At 43.6% G+C, this 18,850-nt stretch overlaps 1 protein-coding gene across 1 annotated transcript in view; it reads right to left on the bottom strand.

Moving 5' to 3' along the window:
* egfl6 (EGF-like-domain, multiple 6) overlaps positions 1-18,850 on the bottom strand; it is an 84,300-nt gene that overhangs the window by 50,806 nt on the left and 14,644 nt on the right. The window contains exon 3 of the mRNA XM_043700595.2: positions 3,693-3,785. Within this exon, the coding sequence (XP_043556530.1) occupies positions 3,693-3,785 (93 nt within the window). The remainder of the gene's footprint in view (positions 1-3,692; positions 3,786-18,850) is intronic.

Here is an 18,850-nt window from a genome sequence, read left to right as displayed (position 1 = left end):
TTTGGAGACACTGGCCATAATTACCAATGTTGAGTACATTCATTCTTGAATCGAATTCAAGAATGACAAATGTTACGTCCTTGTTTAAAAATAAAGGTATAAAGTACAGCATCTATATGCAGTTCTGGTTGCCCTATTATAGAAAAAATACTATTAAACTAGAAAGAGTGCGGAATAGATTTACTGGGATACAACCTGGATGGGAAGGCTTGAGTTGTAAGAAGAGGTTGGATCGGCTGGGACTTTTTTTCCCAGGAGCATAGGAGACTAAGAGGTGATGTTATAGAGGTCTATAAAATCATGAGAGGCATAGATAAGGTAGATAGCCAACAGCTTTTCCCTATGGTAGGGGAGTCTAAAATTAGGTTTAAGGTGAGAGGGGAGAGATACAAAAGCATCCAGAGGGGCAATTATTTCTCACACAAGGTGGTGAGTATCTGATACAGGCTGCCAGAGGTAGTCTTGGATGTGAGTACAATTTTGACATTTAAGAAACATTTAGACAGGTACATGGATGGGATAGGTATGGAAGCATATGGACCAAATGTAAGCAATTGTGGCTAGTTTAACTGTGAAAATTGGTCAAGTTGGCCTAAAGATCCTGTTTCTATGCTGTAGGCCTCTGCAGGTTCATAGTTTCTTGAAAGTGGTGTCTCAGGTAGATAGGCTGGTGAAGAAGGCATTTGATATGATTGTCTTTATCAGTCAGTGCATTGATTATATGAGTTGGAAGACCATGCTGCAGCTGTACAGGCCACTGGTTAGATCACTTTTGGAATACTGAATTTAACTCTGATCTCCCTGCTATGTTGTGAAACTTGAAAGAGTTCAGAAAAGTCTTACATGGATGCAGCTAGAGTTGGAGGGTTTGAGCTGTAAGGAGATATTGAATAGGCTGGGGCTATTCTCTCTGGGGCATTGGAGGCTGAGGGGTGACCTTATAGGGGTTTATAACATCATGTGGGGCATGGATAGGGTAAATAGACAAGATATTTTCTCTGGGGTGGGGGAGTCCAGAACCAGAGGAGCATAGGTTCAGGGTGAGAGGGGAAAGATATATAAGGGACCTAAGGAGTGACTTTTTCACACAGAGAGTGGTGTGTGTAGGAAATGAGCTGCCAGAAGAAGTGGTAGAGGCTGATACAATTACAACATTTAAAAGGTATCTGGATGGGTATATGAATAGAACGGTTTTGAGGGATATGGGCCAAGTGCTGGCAAATGGGACCAGATTTAATTCGGATATCTGGTCGGCATGGACAAGTTGGACCAAAGGGCCTGTTTCCATGCTGTACAGCTCTATGACTCTACTTACAAGTCAGTTTAATCTAGATAGCAAGGAGGTTTATCTTAAAACATGGGAAAGCTTTTAGAAATGATAATTTGGGGAAATTAACAGTTGCTTGGATAAATGCTGGTCAGTTAGGAAAGCCAGCATGGATTTGTCATGGGCAAATTGTGTTTAAACTACTTGAATTTTTTTTTTTGATGAGGTAACAGAGAGTAATGCAGTAAATGTGGCGTGCATGGACTTTCAAAAGGCTTTTGATAAATTGCCACATAAAAGGCCTGTCAGCAAAGTTATAAGGAACAGAGGCAGCATGAATAAAAAAAAGAGTCTGAATGATTAAAAAAAGTGAGAAGTGAAAGATTGCTTTACAGACTGGTGCAAGATTTTTTTGTGGGGTTGGCCAGGGGTCAGAATTAGATCTCATGTTTCTCTTGATTTATATTGATGAGACAGATTTTCCTGCACAGGGCACTATTTTAACATTTGTGACTGACACAAGTTTCAGATACATCAAAAGTGTGAGGGGACAGTGATAGACTTCAAAACAAATGATGTGGATGGCAGTTGAATGAAGAAGAGAAATGTAAAATAATCAATTTTGGTAGAAAGAATAAGGAGTGGCAAAATAAAAAAGCGCACAATTCTAAAATTGTGCAGGGGCAGGGAGACCTTGGATATATATATGCACAACAATTTTCTTTTAATTCACGCATGGGATGAAGGTGTCACTGGCTAGGCCATTGATTGGCGATCTCTAATTGCTGGGGCTGAGAGTGTGGATAATAAAACTTATGGGATCCTTGGCTTGATAATTCGGAGGGAACCGAATATAAAAGAGAGGAAGTTATGAGACTACAATATAAAACACTGATTTGCTAACAACTGGTGTACTGTGTCCATTTTTAGCCACTAGATTTTTGAAAGGATGTGAAGAAATTACAGAGAGTGCAGCAAAGATTCACAAAATTGCTTCCAGGAATGAGAAACTTCAGTTGCATGAACTTATTGGAGAAATGGTCTCCCTGGAGAAGGTTGAGAGAAGATTTGATGGAGGCATTCCAATTCATGAGCGATTGAGTAGGTAAGAGCAAACTATTTCGATTGGTAGTAGGGTGCAGAACTGAAGGACACTGATATAAATTGATTGGCAGAAGAGGGGGTGAACATTTTTATTAAATGCACTGTTAGGATCTGGAACGCACTGCCTGAGAGTGTGATGAAGAAACGAACTTCCTAGAGAATTGGATTAATATCTGAGGAGAGAGGGGCTTAAAGAAAAAGTAGGGCTTCAGTGAAAAGGTTGGGGAATGGCACTCAGAAATAACAGCTGTTGCAGAGAGCTGGCACAGACACAATGGGCTGAATGGACTCCTTTTGTGCTCACAATTCTATGATTCAAAGCCTGAAAGAATTTGTGCCAATTATCGAGTCATACAGCACGGTAACAGGCCCCTTTGTCCTTTTAAAACTCATTCTTCTTCTGATATAGATGTTTCTGGAAAGCTGAGCATTTAATGCTTATCCCTGTCTCTCCTGGAGAAGTTGAATGATGACTATTTTTCCTGGTTAGAGCCGGAAAAAATGCAGATGTTGGAATCCAAGGTTAACAAGCAGGAGACTGGAAGAATACAGCAAGCCAGACAGCATCAGGAGGTGGAGGAGTCAACGTTTCATGTCCTGAAAAAACATTGTGCACGAAACGTTGACTTCTCCACCTCTTTCCGGCTGCCTGGCTTGTTGCGTTCTTCCAGCCTCCTGCTTGACTATTTTTCTTGAGCTACCTCAGGTCCGTGAAGTGAAGCTCATATGTAATACTTGGTAAGAGTTCCAGAATTTTAGTGTATTGACAGTAGAGGAACACAATGTTGTATGTCCAAATCAGGATGCAGCACTATTTGGAGGGAAGTTGGATAACATGTTTCCCATATAGTTGACACCTTTGTGCTTGTAAGTGGCAGAGAAGAGTTGGGGGCGTGGAAGGGGTTAAAAAGTAATTAAGTAAAATTACCAACAAATTACTTAAGTCTGACTCATATTTCACTGTACTTAAAAAAGGTTAAACTTACTCTACTGGGTTACAATCCTTTTTTATTACTTACAAAAAAGTGTGAGGTAACAGTACACATTAACTGTGCACAGTTGGGAATGGATGTGAAAGAATGTCACATTCTTGGGGTCTAGTCAGTTTTACAGGCTACCAGACAGGCAGCAGTAAGAAAAAATTATGTCAAGGTGCAGCTATGAAATTCAGCAGAATCTCTGCGTCCGTGATCTCAGTGGGTTATCCTGCACTAAAGTGTTCTGCAAGTTTCTCCCTGATTTCCTCTAAACATCGGGATCATTTTCCCACTCAGTTTACAGTAAGTACTGACAATGTTCCAAATCTGTTCTTGGCACTCACCTTGGTTGCATGTTTTGCCAGTGAATCCTGGGTAACATTTACATTTATTTGCCCCAATACACTCTCCATGTTTACATCCATGTTCGCAGACAGCTGATAAAAAAAATCACACCAACAGAAATAAAGCATTAGAATTTGACAGCTCTTCTGTTTAGACAAGACACTTGCATTTCAAAGTTACAGAGCAACGAGAACCAGAGGATTTAAGTGGATGTAATAATTTAATGTATTATTGAAAAATTGTGTCAGAGATTAGAAATACTACTTTATTCACAGTGGAATTAATTTACAAATGTGCAGCAATTACAAGTATTGTGTCTGCAAATGCTTAAAACATTACAAATTTTAAACTCAGTGCAAATAGAATGAGCCATCAGCAACTTTGGGCCCCCTACCTCAGGAAGGATGTAATGGCCCTAAAGCGGATCCACAGGAGGTTAACGAGAATGATCTCAGAATTAAAGACTTAACATGTGGAACATTTGAGGAAACTGGGTCTCTACGCGATGGAAGCTAGAAGGATGAGGGTATATTTAATTGAAACTTACAGAATACTGAAAGGCCTGGATACAGTGGATATTGGGCAGATGTTTCCATTAGCAGAAGAGAGTAGGACCCGAGGGCACAGCGTTAGAGTAAAGGGGAGATCTTGTCATAACAGAGATGAGGAGAAACTTCTTCAGCCAGAAAGTGGTAAATCTACAGAATTCATTGTCACAGAAGGCTATGGAGTCCAGGTCATTGGGTATATTTAAGACAGAGATAGATAGTTCTTGATTGTCAAGGAGTTCAAAGATTACAGGGAGAAAGCAGGAGAATGGTGTTGAGCAACTTTCAGGCATTGATTGAATGGTGGAGCAAAATCAATGGGCCAATGGCCTCACTTCTGCTCCTGTGTCTTATGGTCTTATGGTTTAACTCGTTACATTCTGCTAAAGGATTTTGATCAAAAATCGTAATTTGCTTTCTTATATCTCTTCTAGATTGATGACAAACAGTACATGGATTTTCAACATATGGGAGTTCAGAATCTGGAAACTAATAAATATAAAATAAAAATTGAAAGAACTATGGATGCTGTAAATCAGAAACAAAGACAGAAATTACTAGAAAAGCTCAGCAGGTCTGGCAGCATCCATAGAGAGAAATCAGAGTTAACACTTTGGGTTGAGTGACCCTTCCTCAGAATGGTTCCAAGGTCTGTTCTGAAGAAAGGTCAGTAGACCCGAAAAGTTAAGTTTGATTTCTCTCCACGGATGCTGCCAGACCTGCTGAGCTTTTCCAACAATTCTGTGTTCGGTGGGTCGGTGTGGACTTATTGGGCTGAAAGGCCTGTTTCCACACTGTAAGTAATCTAATCTAATCTAATCTAATCTAATAAATACAACTAGTCTCAATTGGAATCGGGGCATCCAAATTTTGTTTCAATTCTCAGAGTTTCCAAGTTACTGACTGGTTTCAGTTCTGTTGATTATTCCTTCCACATACATTTTAATTGTACTTTTAAATCAAATTCTGTTTCAAATTTATTCATGTCCCTCCAAGGGTTTGCAATTTATAGTTAGTTATTAAAATTGGATCCACTTCAGAGCAAACTGACTCAAGCTAAATAGTGTCAAGGATTGACCACTTTTTATCAAATTTGAAATCATATGAGGCTGAGGCAGAGGGGTGCATGAGGATTTGAGTTGCTGGCGCTTGTTTTACTGATGTTAAAGATTCATCTCAGGGTGATAGAGATTGATCCTCATGAATAAAGCATAGGAGTATAAAGTCTGAAGCGCATCTCTAAAAAAGGTAAACTTTGACAGATAATTCCCTCAGGTCTTTTTAGTTTTCTTTTTGTTAATGTACTCTTGGGATGCAGACATCAATGGCAAGATTGGCAGGGATTAGCCACTAGGAATTAAGACACAAATGGGCCTGACCAGCAGAAACCGAAACCTAATCATTAAGTGTTTAGTGAAGCAATTGTTTTTAACATAATCGAACCGCTTCATGGTCACTTTTTCTTCTTCTAGCTTCTCAAGCTGTCATTTTAGAATTTCAGTTCAGAGGGTAGGATTTTCCTGCCAGCTTTAGGTATTGATGTCCAGCCCAAACCAGGCTAATCAGCAGTAAGACCAGCACATCTATATTCCTGGAGGTGCCCTCTGGTTGGCTGCCTCTGCCTTTGCCATTCTCAGAAATGAGGCGAGTGGTCACTAGATATTGCTCAATCAATCAGAGCCTCAAGAGACGCAGTGGAAGAGGTGAGTGCTGTTGAGGCAGTGAGCAAGGACACTCTCAATGGTGATTCCACATGAAGTACAATCGAAATAACAATGTAATGTCAGATAGGCCCCATAGAATGGAGGGGGGGGCCTCTCAGGGAGGAGGCGGGTGGCATCATGGACACCGTGAACATGGAGCTTGATTGCTACTGGATGGCATTGGCTGTTTGATAATGATCCAGACTGCTGACGGGAGGCTGCCTTTATTGCCTCCCTACAAGGAAGGGTGAGATGGGAGCTCTGCCACTGGAAAAGTGCATTACCCTGAAACAGTATCCCTAAAGTGCAGACTATGAACTTGGCTGTGGTGGGCAGTTGATTGGCACACGTGAAGGTGGGGGTACCTCATCGAGACTAAAAATTCTAACAGGACCTGACAGGGAGGATGCAGGGAAGATGTTCCTGATGATGGGGTGTGTGCAGAACCAGGGGTCACAGATTGAGGATTGGGGGTAGAGCATATAGGTCGGAGATGAGGAAATATTTCTTCACCCAAAGAGTGTGAGCCTGTGGAATTCATTACCACAGGAAGTAGTTGATGCCAAAACATTGAATGTATTCGAGAGGTGGCTAGATTTAGCACTTGGGGGTGAATGGGATCAAACGTTTTGGGAAGAAAGCATGTTGAGGCTATTGAGTTGGATGATTGGCCATGATTGTGATGAATGGTGGAGCAGGCTCAAAGGGCCAAACGGCCACCTCCTGCTCCTATCTTCTATGTTTCTATGCTTCTATTTCAGCCTTTCTGTGGGACACCTCCCCACAAGGCAGGGGCCGATATATCAGATAGCTCTCCTAACCCAGATCCTGCCTATTTTCCCACCTGCCTGCCTCTAATCCTGTTTCAATGGGGACAGAAAATTTCTGTTCATTACTTCTGAATTATGAATCCAGGCCTTTGGATCTGTAACCCAGTGATACAATCATTACACTGCCATATGCACAAGGATGTTCAGAGAGAAAAAAAACTCAGTCCCCAATCTCAATGGTCAAGTGTGTTGCTAATACCCACAGAAAGGGGTGACTACTTCTGATGTGTGATACCATTGGGTTACTGTAACTCACTTACCTGCACTCGAGCAAGACATGCAAATCTTGAGCCTGTACCAAACACAATATTGCAACTGCCACTGCTCATATTCTCCCATCAGTCTTGCTAAGGTTAAGTTGTAGTCAGCTAGTTATAACGTAGGGTAGTATGTTCATGCAGAGGGTGCTATGTGTATGGAATGAGCTGCCAGAGGAAGTGGTGGAGTCTAGTATGATTGCAACATTTAAAAGGCATCTGGATGGGTATATGGGAATAGGAAAGGTTTGGAGGGATATGGGCCGAGTGCTGGCAGGTGGGACTAGATGCCTGGTCAGCATGGATGAGTTGGACTGAAGGGTCTTTCTGTGCTGTACATCTCTATGACTCTAAGTATGATTGTTGGGCTATAACAAGAGGAGTATAAAAGCCACACACTCCTTTGCTAACCAAGACCAGATTTTCACAGGGCAATCATTTGTATCAGTGTTCTCACATCTTGTGCATTTGCTAGGGCAGGGAGAAGGAAATATGATTTTTGATGGCAAATTGAAGAAAGATAACATAGGAATCCCTGTTAACCAGTTAATTGTCTCCCTTTACAATCTCAAAGATTTATGGTAGCATCAAATGTGGGGGCTGTCGTTCATGTGAAAGTAGGGATACAACAAGAAGACATTAAAATGCTTGCAAAATTGACATGTAACTGACAAGTGAATTTCAGTCCAGTTAAGCAAGGTTAGCAGGATTAGATCTCATGGAATACAGGGAGAACTAGCCATTTGGATATAGGATTGGCTCAAAGGTAGAAGACAGAGAGTGGTGGTGGAGGGTTGTTTTTCAGACAGGAGGACTGTGATCAGTGGAGTGCCACAAGGATCGGTGCTGGGTCCACTGCTTTTCGTCATTTACATAAAGGATTTGGATGTGAACATAAGAGGTATACTTAGTAAGTTTGCAGATGATACCAAAATTGGAGGTGTAGTGGACAATGAAGATGGTTACCTCTGATTAAAATGGGATCTTGATCAGGTGGGCCAATGGGCTAAGGATGGCAGATGGAGTTTAATTCAGATAAATGCTAGGTGCTGCATTTTGGGAAAGCAAATCTTAGCAGGACTTATACACTTAATGGTAAGGTCGTAGGGAGTGTTGCCGAACAAAGAGACCTTGGAGTGCAAGTTCATAGCTCCTTGAAAGTGGTGCCGCAGGTAGATAGGATAGTAAAAATGGCATTTGGTATGCTTTCCTTTACTGGTCAGGAGTTGGGAGGTCATGTTGTAGCTGTACAGAACATTGGTTAGGCCGCTTTTGCAATTCTGGTCTACTTCCTATCGGAAGGATGTTGTGAAATTTGAAAGGGTTCAGAAAAGATTTACAAAGATGTTGCCAGGGTTGGAGGAATAGAGCTATAAGGAGATGTTGAATAGCCTGGGGCTGTTTTCCCTGGAGCGTCGGAGGCTGAGGGGTGACCTTATAGAGGTTTACAAAATCATGAGGGGCATGGATAGGATAAATAGACAAAGTCTTTTCCCTGGGGTGGAGGAGTCCACAACTAGAGGGCATAGGCTTAGGGTGAGAGGGAAAAGATATAAAAGAGACCTAAGGGGCAACATTTTCATATAGAGGTTGGTATGTGTATGGAATGAGCTGCCAGAGGAAGTGGTGGAGGCTGGTACAATTGCAACATTTAAGAGGCATTTGGATGGGTATACGAATAGGAAGGATTTGGAGGGATATGGGCCGGGTGCTGGCAGGTGGGACGAGATTGGGTTGAGATATCTGGTCAGCATGGACGGGTTGGACCGAAGGGTCTGTTTCTGTGCTGTACATCTCTATGACTCTAAGTATGATTGTTGGGCTTTAACAAGAGGAGTATAAAGGCCACACGCTCCTTTGCTAACCAAGACCAGGTTTTCACAGAGTGGCAAGGACACCACAGCCATTTAAAAATGGCAGGAGGCTCCTGAACATGGGAGTCCTATCCCCATTCCTGGAACTCCCATTTTTGCTGATTTAGGATAAGTGAGCCTGTATGCTGCACTCCCAACTTGGCCAGCTTCAATGTAGAGGATTAGCATCCCCAAGTGGCCTGCAATTTGCTCAGAATTAGGGGGAGCATTTTCATGACTCCCAGTTCATAACCCCTCAGAGGAGTTATGATCTATAGTCTTGGTTTCGGAACCTTTTTGAGCGGTAAATTTAAAAGCTCTTAGTCATGACCTCCATGCCAACAAATGCACCCCACCCAACTACTCCTTGGCCCTTTTCATGCCAACTCAATGATAACGTGTGCTTCCTCACCCACTTCCATGACAACTTGTGGTCATTCTAAGGTCATTCACACAATGTATGAAATGTACAGAAGCAATTGACTCTCCAGTAACAATAAGTTGAGTAAACTGTTCAGAAAAACAAACCTATTCACAAACCTCTTCACAGAAAAGCTGCAACCTAAAGGTGTCTCTCAAATAGATGATTACAATATCAATAACAGAAATTGTAACTGCTTTGCATCTCTTTATGCAGATATATATTGAGACATTGGTAAAGGATATCATAGAAAAAAAACTGACTATAACCACATGAAAATGTCAATCAAACAAAGTCAACATTACTCACCAGCTTCAAAACAAGCTGTGCACAGGACTAATCCTTTTGAGTCTGAGCAATTTATAGGTGGGATAACATGAGTTGGCACTGTGTAGGTATGGCACTGTCAAGGAGAAAAGACTGAGGGCTAGAAGGACTAGTAGCACTTAATACAGCCAGAGAATCGAGGTCGGCCTTTTAACCAGCACTCGGCCAACCCTGTGGCCACCACGTACTCCCAGTGGAGAGCTACTATTGCCATCCTATCATTAGCACTCTCTCCAGCACAAAGATTCAGCCATTCAGGGGCCTTTCACCCACGGCCAGTAGGATTCTGGGAAATGCCTGATTCGTGCTGCCTGCCATGGTGTTGGAAATCTGGGCCTGAGTCTAAACAGAGGACCAAAGAGATCCATGTGTACCGATTCAAAACAAAGCATTGCATGCTCTTAAACAAAGCCAAACAAACACTGTCGCTCATTACAGCAGGGACAGAATTGAAAGGCATTGAAGTTGCATTAAACTTGCTAGATCACAGTTGGTAGTGACCAGTTCTTGAGCCATAATTATTTACAACATGATTAATGACTTGAATGAGGGAAATGAACGTTCTATTGCGAAGTTTGCAGGTGACATAAAAATAGGTGGGCAGGCAAGTAGTGAGGATGGCACAAAGAACTCACAGAGGGACGTAGGCAAGTTAATAGAGCGGGCAAAAAATAGGCAGTTGGCGTATTATAAGGTAATATGTGGGTTTATGCACTTTCGCAGGAGCTGAATATTATTTAACTAGAGAAAGACTGCAGAAAGCTGCAGCACATGGGGGATTTGGAGGTCCTTGTGCATGTACCACAAAAATTTAGCTAACAAGTTTAGCAGGTAATAAGAAAATCAAATGTAACATGGGCCTCTTTACCAAAGGGAATTGAGTTTAAAAATAGGAAGTCTTGCTAAAAGTACACAAGGTACTTGTTAGACCACATATAGATTACTTTGAATGGTTTTGTTCATTTATTTAAGGAACACTACATTGGCACTGGAGGCAGTCCGGAGAAGGTTTACTAGGTTGATGACAGGTAAGGAAGGATTTATTAATGAGGACAGGTTGAGTATGTTGGTCCTGTGCTTATTGGAAAGATTAGAATAATGAGAGGCAACTTTATTGAACCATACAGTAAATCCTTTGTATCTGCCAAATCACAAATCACAAATTCGCCTATCTAAAACATAAGTACAGGTACGCAATCCTTTATCCAAAATGCTTGGGACCAGCTGGTTTTCGGAATTCGGAATTTTTCAAATTTCGGACTAAGTGACAGTTCGACAGTAAAATTATTTTTTAAAAAATCTGACCGAACGTTAGAATCACAGTGAGTACTCCGGGCCCTGAGACAGAATTGAAGCTGGGCCATACCGTCTCACTACATCTGAGTGACACGCATTGTGTGGGTGTGGAGTTGAGTTAACTATTTGCACGGAGAAAGTGAGGGCTGCAGATGCTGGAGATCAGAGCTGAAAATGTGTTGCTGGAAAAGCGCAGCAGGTCAGGCAGCATCCAAGGAACAGGAGAATCGACGTTTCGGGCATAAGCCCTTCTTCAGGAATGAGGAAAGTGTGTCCAGCAGGCTAAGATAAAAGATAGGGAGGAGGGACTTTGGGGAGGGGCTTTGGAAATGCGATAGGTGGAGGGAGGTCAAGGTGAGGGTGATAGGCCGGAGTGGGGTGGGGGTGGAGAGGTCAGGAAGATGATTGCAGGTTAGGAAGGCGGTGCTGAGTTCGAGGGATTTGACTGAGACAAGGTGGGGGGAGGGGAAATGAGGAAACTGGAGAAATCTGAGTTCATCCCTTGTGGTTGGAGGGTTCCCAGGCAGAAGATGAGGCGCTCTTCCTCCAACCGTCGTGTTGCCATGGTCTGGCGATGGAGGAGTCCAAGGACCTGCATGTCCTTGGTAGAGTGGGAGGGGGAGTTAAAGTGTTGAGCTACGGGGTGGTTGGGTTGGTTGGTCCGGGTGTCCCAGAGGTGTTCTCTAAAACGTTCTGCAAGTAGGCGGCCTGTCTCCCCAATATAGAGGAGGCCACATCGGATGCAGCGGATGCAATAGATGATGTGTGTGGAGGTGCAGGTGAATTTGTGGCGGATATGGATGTGTCCCTTGAGGCCTTAGAGGGAAGTAAGGGGGGAGGTGTGGGCGTAAGTTTTGCATTTCTTGCGGTTGCAGGGAAAGGTGCCGGGAGTGGAGGTTGGGTTGGTGGGGGGTGTGGACCTGACGAGGGAGTCACGGAGGGAGTGGTCTTTTCGGAATGCTGATAGGGGAGGGGAGGGAAATATATCACTGGTGCTGGGGTCCGTTTGGAGGTGGCGGAAATGACGGCGGATGATACGTTGTACATGGAGGTTGGTGGGGTGGTAGGTGAGGACCAGTGGGGTTCTGTCCTGGTTCCGTCCATGCTGACCAGATATCCCAACCCAACCTAGTCCCACCTGCCAGCATCCGGCCCATATCCCTCCAAACCCTTCCTATTCATATACCCAATCCAAATGCCTCTTAAATGTTGCAATTGTACCAGCCTCCACCACATCCTCTGGCAGCTCATTCCATACACGTACTACCCTCTGCTTGAAAAAAGTTGCCCCTTAGGTCTCTTTTATATCTTTCCCCTCTCACCCTAAACCTATGCCCTCTAGTTATGGACTCCCTGACCCCAGGGAAAAGACTTTGCCTATTTACCCTATCCATGGCCCTCATAATTTTGTAAACCTCTATAAGGTCACCCCTTGGCCTCTGACGCTCCAGGAAAAACAGCCCCAGCCTGTTCAGCCTCTCCCTGTAGTTCAGATCCTCCAACCCTGGCAACATCCTTGTAAATCTTTTCTGAACCCTTTCAAGTTGCACAACATCTTTCCAATAGGAAGGAGACCAGAAGTGCAAGCAATATTCCAACTTTTAGGGCATTTGAGAGGGCACATGCAGAGAGAATGTATTTGCTTGTTGCGAGAGTCTAAGACCAGACAGCAGCATCTCTGAGTTTCAAGTCACTATTTTCGACAGAGATGAGAAAGAATTTCTTCTCTCAGAGAGTAGTGAATCTGTGGAATCTTTTTGCCATAATGAGCTGTTGAGGCTGGGTCACTGAGGCTATTCAAAGTTGTGATTACTTTTTAATCAGTAACGGACCTGGAGTAAAGGCAAGAATGTGGAGTTAACGATTATCATATCAACCACGATCTCATTGAATGGTGCAGCAGACTCAATGGGCTGAATGGCCCACTTGTGCTCCTATATCTTGTGATGTTGAGGATTACTGAGAACAATTCTCATTTCTATATTATGAAAACGATGCAGTATGATTGGAAAAAGTGCAAAAAAGTGATCCAGAACTGGAAGGGTTACAGGAAAGATTGATTAGGCTGAGGTTGTTTTAATCTGGACAAAAAGAAGGCTGACTAGCGACCTGATGAGATTCCTTTCAGATAATGCCAAGAGTTTGATGGAATAACAGAAGAGAAATGTTTTCACTTGTAGGAGACATCAGGGATAGAGTCCATAAATATTAAATTGTCATTAATACATCCAATAGGGAATTCTGGAAAACATTCTTTCCCTAGAGATGGTAAGACTGTGGAATCCATTACCTGTGTGGAGAAATTAAGATGAATAACATAAATGGGGAAGAGGAAACTAGGTAAACACATGAGGGAGAAAGATTAAAGGGCATGGTGACAGGATAAGATGGAAAAGGTTAGATGCAGATTTAATACACAGATGCCATTACAATATTGACTGATTAGGCTGAATATTCTTTTTACTGTGCAGTACACTTGACATAACTTTATTGATGTAAACTAGACAATAATTTCTAAGGTATTTCAAACCACAGCTCCAGCTTGTAAATCCCAGTAGTCATTACATCTAACTCTTGAATGCCCTATGATGGGTTCATCTCTGTAGCAGAATGGTGGTGATACCGAGGACAAAGGAGTTCCTTGGGCAGAATCTTAGATTATTTTATCAAAGCATCAATTTTTTTTTTTGTTTCCCAGAGGGATTCTCTCTGCAATCTTCCCAAACTTAAACTGCCTGCCTGCCTGCCCTGCTTGTATGGCATCTTTTATGTCCTTTACTAGCCTAACCCTACCCTTTACTTTATTGGGAAGAACATGCCACTGATCTGATATCCCACCATAGTCTGGCACCGCTGGCACCGGTACCATTTTTTAAAAGCTGTTATGCACCCAGATGACCACTGTCAGCCCAGAGCGCCCCTGTTTGGTTCCTGATATTTGCCCTGGATGTGGCAGATTGGGGGAATTTGGCACCCCAATTTGCCAACTGGCATCTGGAGGTCTTGGTGGATGGGGTGTTGCAGAGGAAGGACACCGTTTTCCCCAAGAGTAACAGAGGAGATCATGACAGCAGATCCTGCCAACCTGGTCTATGGTTGCCACTGGAGTCAGTGCAATCTCGCTGTCTGGAAGAATGCCCAGCACTGTGGAAAGAAGGTCAATGACCTCTGCTTGGCAAAGATATGCCTCACCATTTCTCTCTGCTAAGTCACAGTCATGCTATCTCTGCAGCTGCATCCACCTCTCACTGAGTTATACCTCTTTCACTATTGATTGCAACATCCCTCAGTCACTCTCACCCACCCCAGGTCCTCAGCCAACTAACCTTGCATGGCTTCTGCACTGCCTTCTTATTTGCTCAGGATAATTCTCCACTTTCTCCCTGTTGCACCAGCTCAATATCTTCCTTAACACCTTGCTCTCTCACCTTCCAGAGGAAAACAGCTCACAATCAGCAGGAAGAGTTAAGACTATGGTAGTGTACCCGACATTTGGCTTCTCACCCCTTAAAAGGAGAGCATCCAGATCCTGAGCACCTGGAGCAGCTGAATGAGCATGCTCGAGCTCCTGGAGACTCGTATCAGAAGCTGCCTTTGGTTTACTGAGTGAGGGCCTCCTAACTGAAGATTGGCTCCCTTGATTTGACTGAGGACTGCTGATGGACATAAGTTTCCTGGCTTTATGTCTGTGTTGAATGGCAAGGCAAGACAGGAGTTCTACGAGCCTGGTACCTTTGGCTGAGGAAGAAAAACACGAAAGGGCTAGGCAAGGTGAGGTAGCGATGTTGTAAGGCTCAAATTGAGTGAGTGAGAAGAGAGTAAGTGAACAGTTCTGAGACAAAATTTGTGAGCTGGGTTTCTGATCCAATGCACAAACTATCTTTGTAGCAGCATTGCTAGGAAAGTGACTGGTGTAGCTCAAGTTGCAGCTTGATGCATAGAGTGCACTGTAAGCATATCATAGTACTGGGATGAGGATGCGGAGAGGCGAGCAAGTGTCCGATACTAAGATCCACTGATGTGTGGTGCTGAAGTCACTGCCCATAGAGCATGCCCTGAGATGTAGGTGCCAAGTATCCAAGGTGGAGGTTGGGATGGTCAAATGGAGAGCTGGAGTTATAGAGACATGAAGATGTACAGCATGACCACAGACCCTTCAGTCCAATCTGTCCATGCCGACCAGATATTCCAACCCAACCTAGTCCCACCTGCCAGCACCCGGCCCATATCCCTCCAAACCCTTCCTATTCATATATCCATCCAAATGCCTCTTAAATGTTGCAATTGTACCAGCCTCCACTACATCCTCTGGCAGCTCATTCCATACACATACTACCCTTTGCGTGAAATAGTTGCCCCTTAGGTCTCTTTTATATCTTTCCCCTCTCACCCTAAACCGATGCCCTCTAGTTATGGGCTCCCTGACCCCAGGGAAAAGACTTTGTCTATTTACCCAATCCATGCCCCTCATAATTTTGTAAACCTCTATTAGGTCATCCCTCAGCCTCCGATGCTCCAGGGAAAACAGCCCCAGTCTGTTCAGCCTCTCCCTGTAGCTCAAATCCTCCAACCCTGGAAACATCCTTGTAAATCTTTTCTGAACCCTTTCAAGTTTCACAACATTTTCCGATAGGAAGGAGACCAGAATTGCATGCAATATTCCAACAGTGCCTAAACAATGTCCTGTACAGCCACAACATGGTCTCTCCACTCCTGTACTAAATACTCTGACCAATAAAGGAAAGCATACCAAACACCTTCTTCACTATCCTATCTATCCGCGACTCCACTTTCAAGTAGCTATAAACTGCACTCCAAAATCTCTTTGTTCAGCAACACCCCCAGGACCTTACCATTAAGTGTATAAGTCCTGCTAAGATTTGCTGTCCCAAAATGCAGCACCTCTCATTTATCTGAATTAAACTCCATCTGCCACTTCTCAGCCCATTGGCCCATCTTGTCAAGATCCTGTCGTAGTCTGAGGTAATCCTCTTTGCTGTCCACTACACCTCCAATTTTGGTGTCATCTGCAAACTTACTAACTGTACCTCTTATGCTCGCATCCAAATCATTTATGTAAATGACATAAGGTAGAGGACCCATCACCGATCCTTGTGGCACTCCACTGGTCACAGGCCTCCAGTCTGAAAAACAACCCTCCACCACCACCCTCTGTCTTCTATCTTTGAGCGTGTTCTGTATCCAAATGGCTAGTTCTCCCTGTATTCCATGAGATGTAACCTTGCTAATCAGTCTCCCATGGGGAACCTTGTCGAATGACTTACTGAAGTCCATATAGATCACATCTACTGCTCTGCCCTCATCAATCCTCTTTATTACTTCCTCAAAAAACTCGATCAAGTTTGTGAGACATGATTTCCCACACACAAAACCATGTTGACTATCCCTAATTAGTCCTTGCCTTTCCAAATACATGTACATCCTGTCCCTCAGGATTCCCTCCAACAACTTGCCCAGCACTGACATCAGGCTCACTGGTCTATAGTTCCCTGGTTTGTCTTTACCACCCTTCTTAAACAGCGGCACCACATTAACCAACCCCCAGTCTTACGACACCTCACCTGTGACTATGGATGATACAAATATCTCAGCAAGGTGCCCAGCAATCACTTCTCCAGCTTCCCACAGAGTTCTCGGGTACACCTGATCAGTTCCTGGGGATTTATCCACTTTTATGCATTTCAAGACATCCAGCACTTCCTCCTCTGTAATCTGGACAATTTGCAAGATTGCCAGGTACCTGCTTTGACCATCATGTTGGGAACACTTGGTGTCTAGTTTCTTCATGACGGGTGGTACAACAACAAGATTTTCACTTAGAGGCTATTAACAAGCAATAATCCCATTAATAGGGATCTTGCTGCTGCCCAGTGAGAATCTCATCTCGTGCAGGAACTTAGTTGAGAATGCAGCGAATTGAATCTGAAGTCTTGGTAGGCCTTATAGATTCTCCCGCAGGTCGTTCAGGTATCTGAGCCTACGTTGTTCACGGGCAGATAAAATTATGTGGGTTTCCCCTCAGGAGTCTTCATTTCTGGTCGTGAGGTCCATGGCTTATTCAGATTAAAGGCTGGACATATTTGATGATGCTCGAATTTTGGGTGGCTACCTGAAACTTCAGGATCCCCCCAAATTCCTGTTCCCTCAGGCCTGTTATATTGATCATCCCTTTCCCAAGGCCATGAATGACAGAATGGGTTCTGACCTCAGCACCTTCTGGCTGGACAGAGTGAATGAAATTGGGGCTCGAAATGGGAAGTAACAAACACTTTAAACTGAATAGGGCAGCATGATTTCTCAGTTGTTAGCACCGCTGCATCACTGCAGCAGGGACTTGGGTTCAATATCACCCTTGGGCAACTGTTTATGTGAAATTTGCAAGTTTTCCCGTGTCTGCAGGAATTTCTCCGGGTACTCCAGTTTCCTCCCACAGATCAAAGATTATAGGTTAGGTGGATTGGCCACATTCAATTGCTCAAAGATGTGCAGGCTAGGGGGGGTTAGCCGTGGAAAATGCGGGATAACTGAGATGGGATAGGGGGTGGGCCTGGGTCTGGATGAAATGCTCTTTGAAGTGTCGAATGGCTTCCTTCAGTACTGTAGTTATTCTACGATTCTATGAATTGTCCACCGTGTACTCGCAAGGGGGGAGAAGATAAGTGACCAAATCAGTCTTGTCACATATTACTTATTGATAGAGGTGATGATTGTTTGGAGCTTTGTGTCTTAAAATCATTCTGGAGTGAAGATGGAAACATCCCAACAGGCAGCCATATGTCCCATACAGCCCCAAGACTATTTGGCTCTGTTCCCTGTATAATCCTAAATACAAATCCATCTGTTGGAAGAAAGTTTGGCCTCAGAACTGTATAACTTCCCCAAACCATCGATCACCTGACATAATGTCATTCATGGCTCTCAATATATTTGGCAAGGAGTAGCAGCATCAATGTTATTAAGGAAAAAATGCTGCACATTCAGACATGCTGCACATTCAGAAATGAACGGCAATTCTTATTGGTATCTCTGGAATAATCGTCTAAGTCATGATTTGATTTGACACGAGGTAAATCGTTCAGACTGACTGAAGCAGACACACAGCTGTTGTGCTCTCGCTTGTCTGTGACACGGATTGTTTGGTGTGACTGGTGCCAAATGTACATTCTAATGCAGCAAAGACTTGAATCCAAGTCGGTGGGAAAGTCATTCTAGACACAAAATTACGACCTGTGCAGCAGCTTTCATCAGCCCTTTTCGACAGCTACTTCAATCCATTGGCAAAGCAGGTGTGCACACTTCCTGCAGTCTGTTTGCACAGACAGGTTCCCACAAGCCTTTCCACCCCCCCCTCCACACCGACACCCCCCCCCCCACACCCTCCCCAGACTGGTGAACTGGGAATTGTAATCAGACTTCAAGGACAAAAGCTCCACAAGGTTTCCCAATTACTATTATTGTTCAGCTTCTGCTTTCTATCTGCCAGTGAGCTTTTACATCTCTAGTTCCGACTCGCAGGGCGATGACAACGTATATTTAGAGACATTTTATGCCTCATTAGTGCCAATAAGTGCAACCAAAACTTGTGCAATGGAGGCACTTTCCATTGTACTGACAAACTATAATAATAAAGGAATTCATGCTGCCTTTACAGGGGCTTTTGTTTATCCACCACACAGGTGATTGTTAAGGGTGACTTCAATGGAGTTAAGCATCTGTCTGTCTTCCTTGCATTGTTAAGTGGGTAACATCTGTGACTATCACTAGAATCAGAAGGTTTTGAGGTGAAGCCAACCAAGCAGAAGCAGGTCATTGCTCCATGAAGGGAGCTTTGTTTTTGGAGGAGGTGGCTTCCAGGCCACGTGTTAAACCAAGGTCCTATCTGTCTGCCTGAAAAGATCTAC

Source organism: Chiloscyllium plagiosum, unplaced genomic scaffold (genome assembly GCF_037043375.1).
Source record: "Chiloscyllium plagiosum isolate Xiang-an unplaced genomic scaffold, Cpla_swu_hap1 HiC_scaffold_12, whole genome shotgun sequence".
NCBI lineage: Eukaryota > Metazoa > Chordata > Chondrichthyes > Orectolobiformes > Hemiscylliidae > Chiloscyllium > Chiloscyllium plagiosum.
Note: the sequence above shows the minus strand (reverse complement) of the source record. Positions and strands in the feature narration are given on the sequence as shown.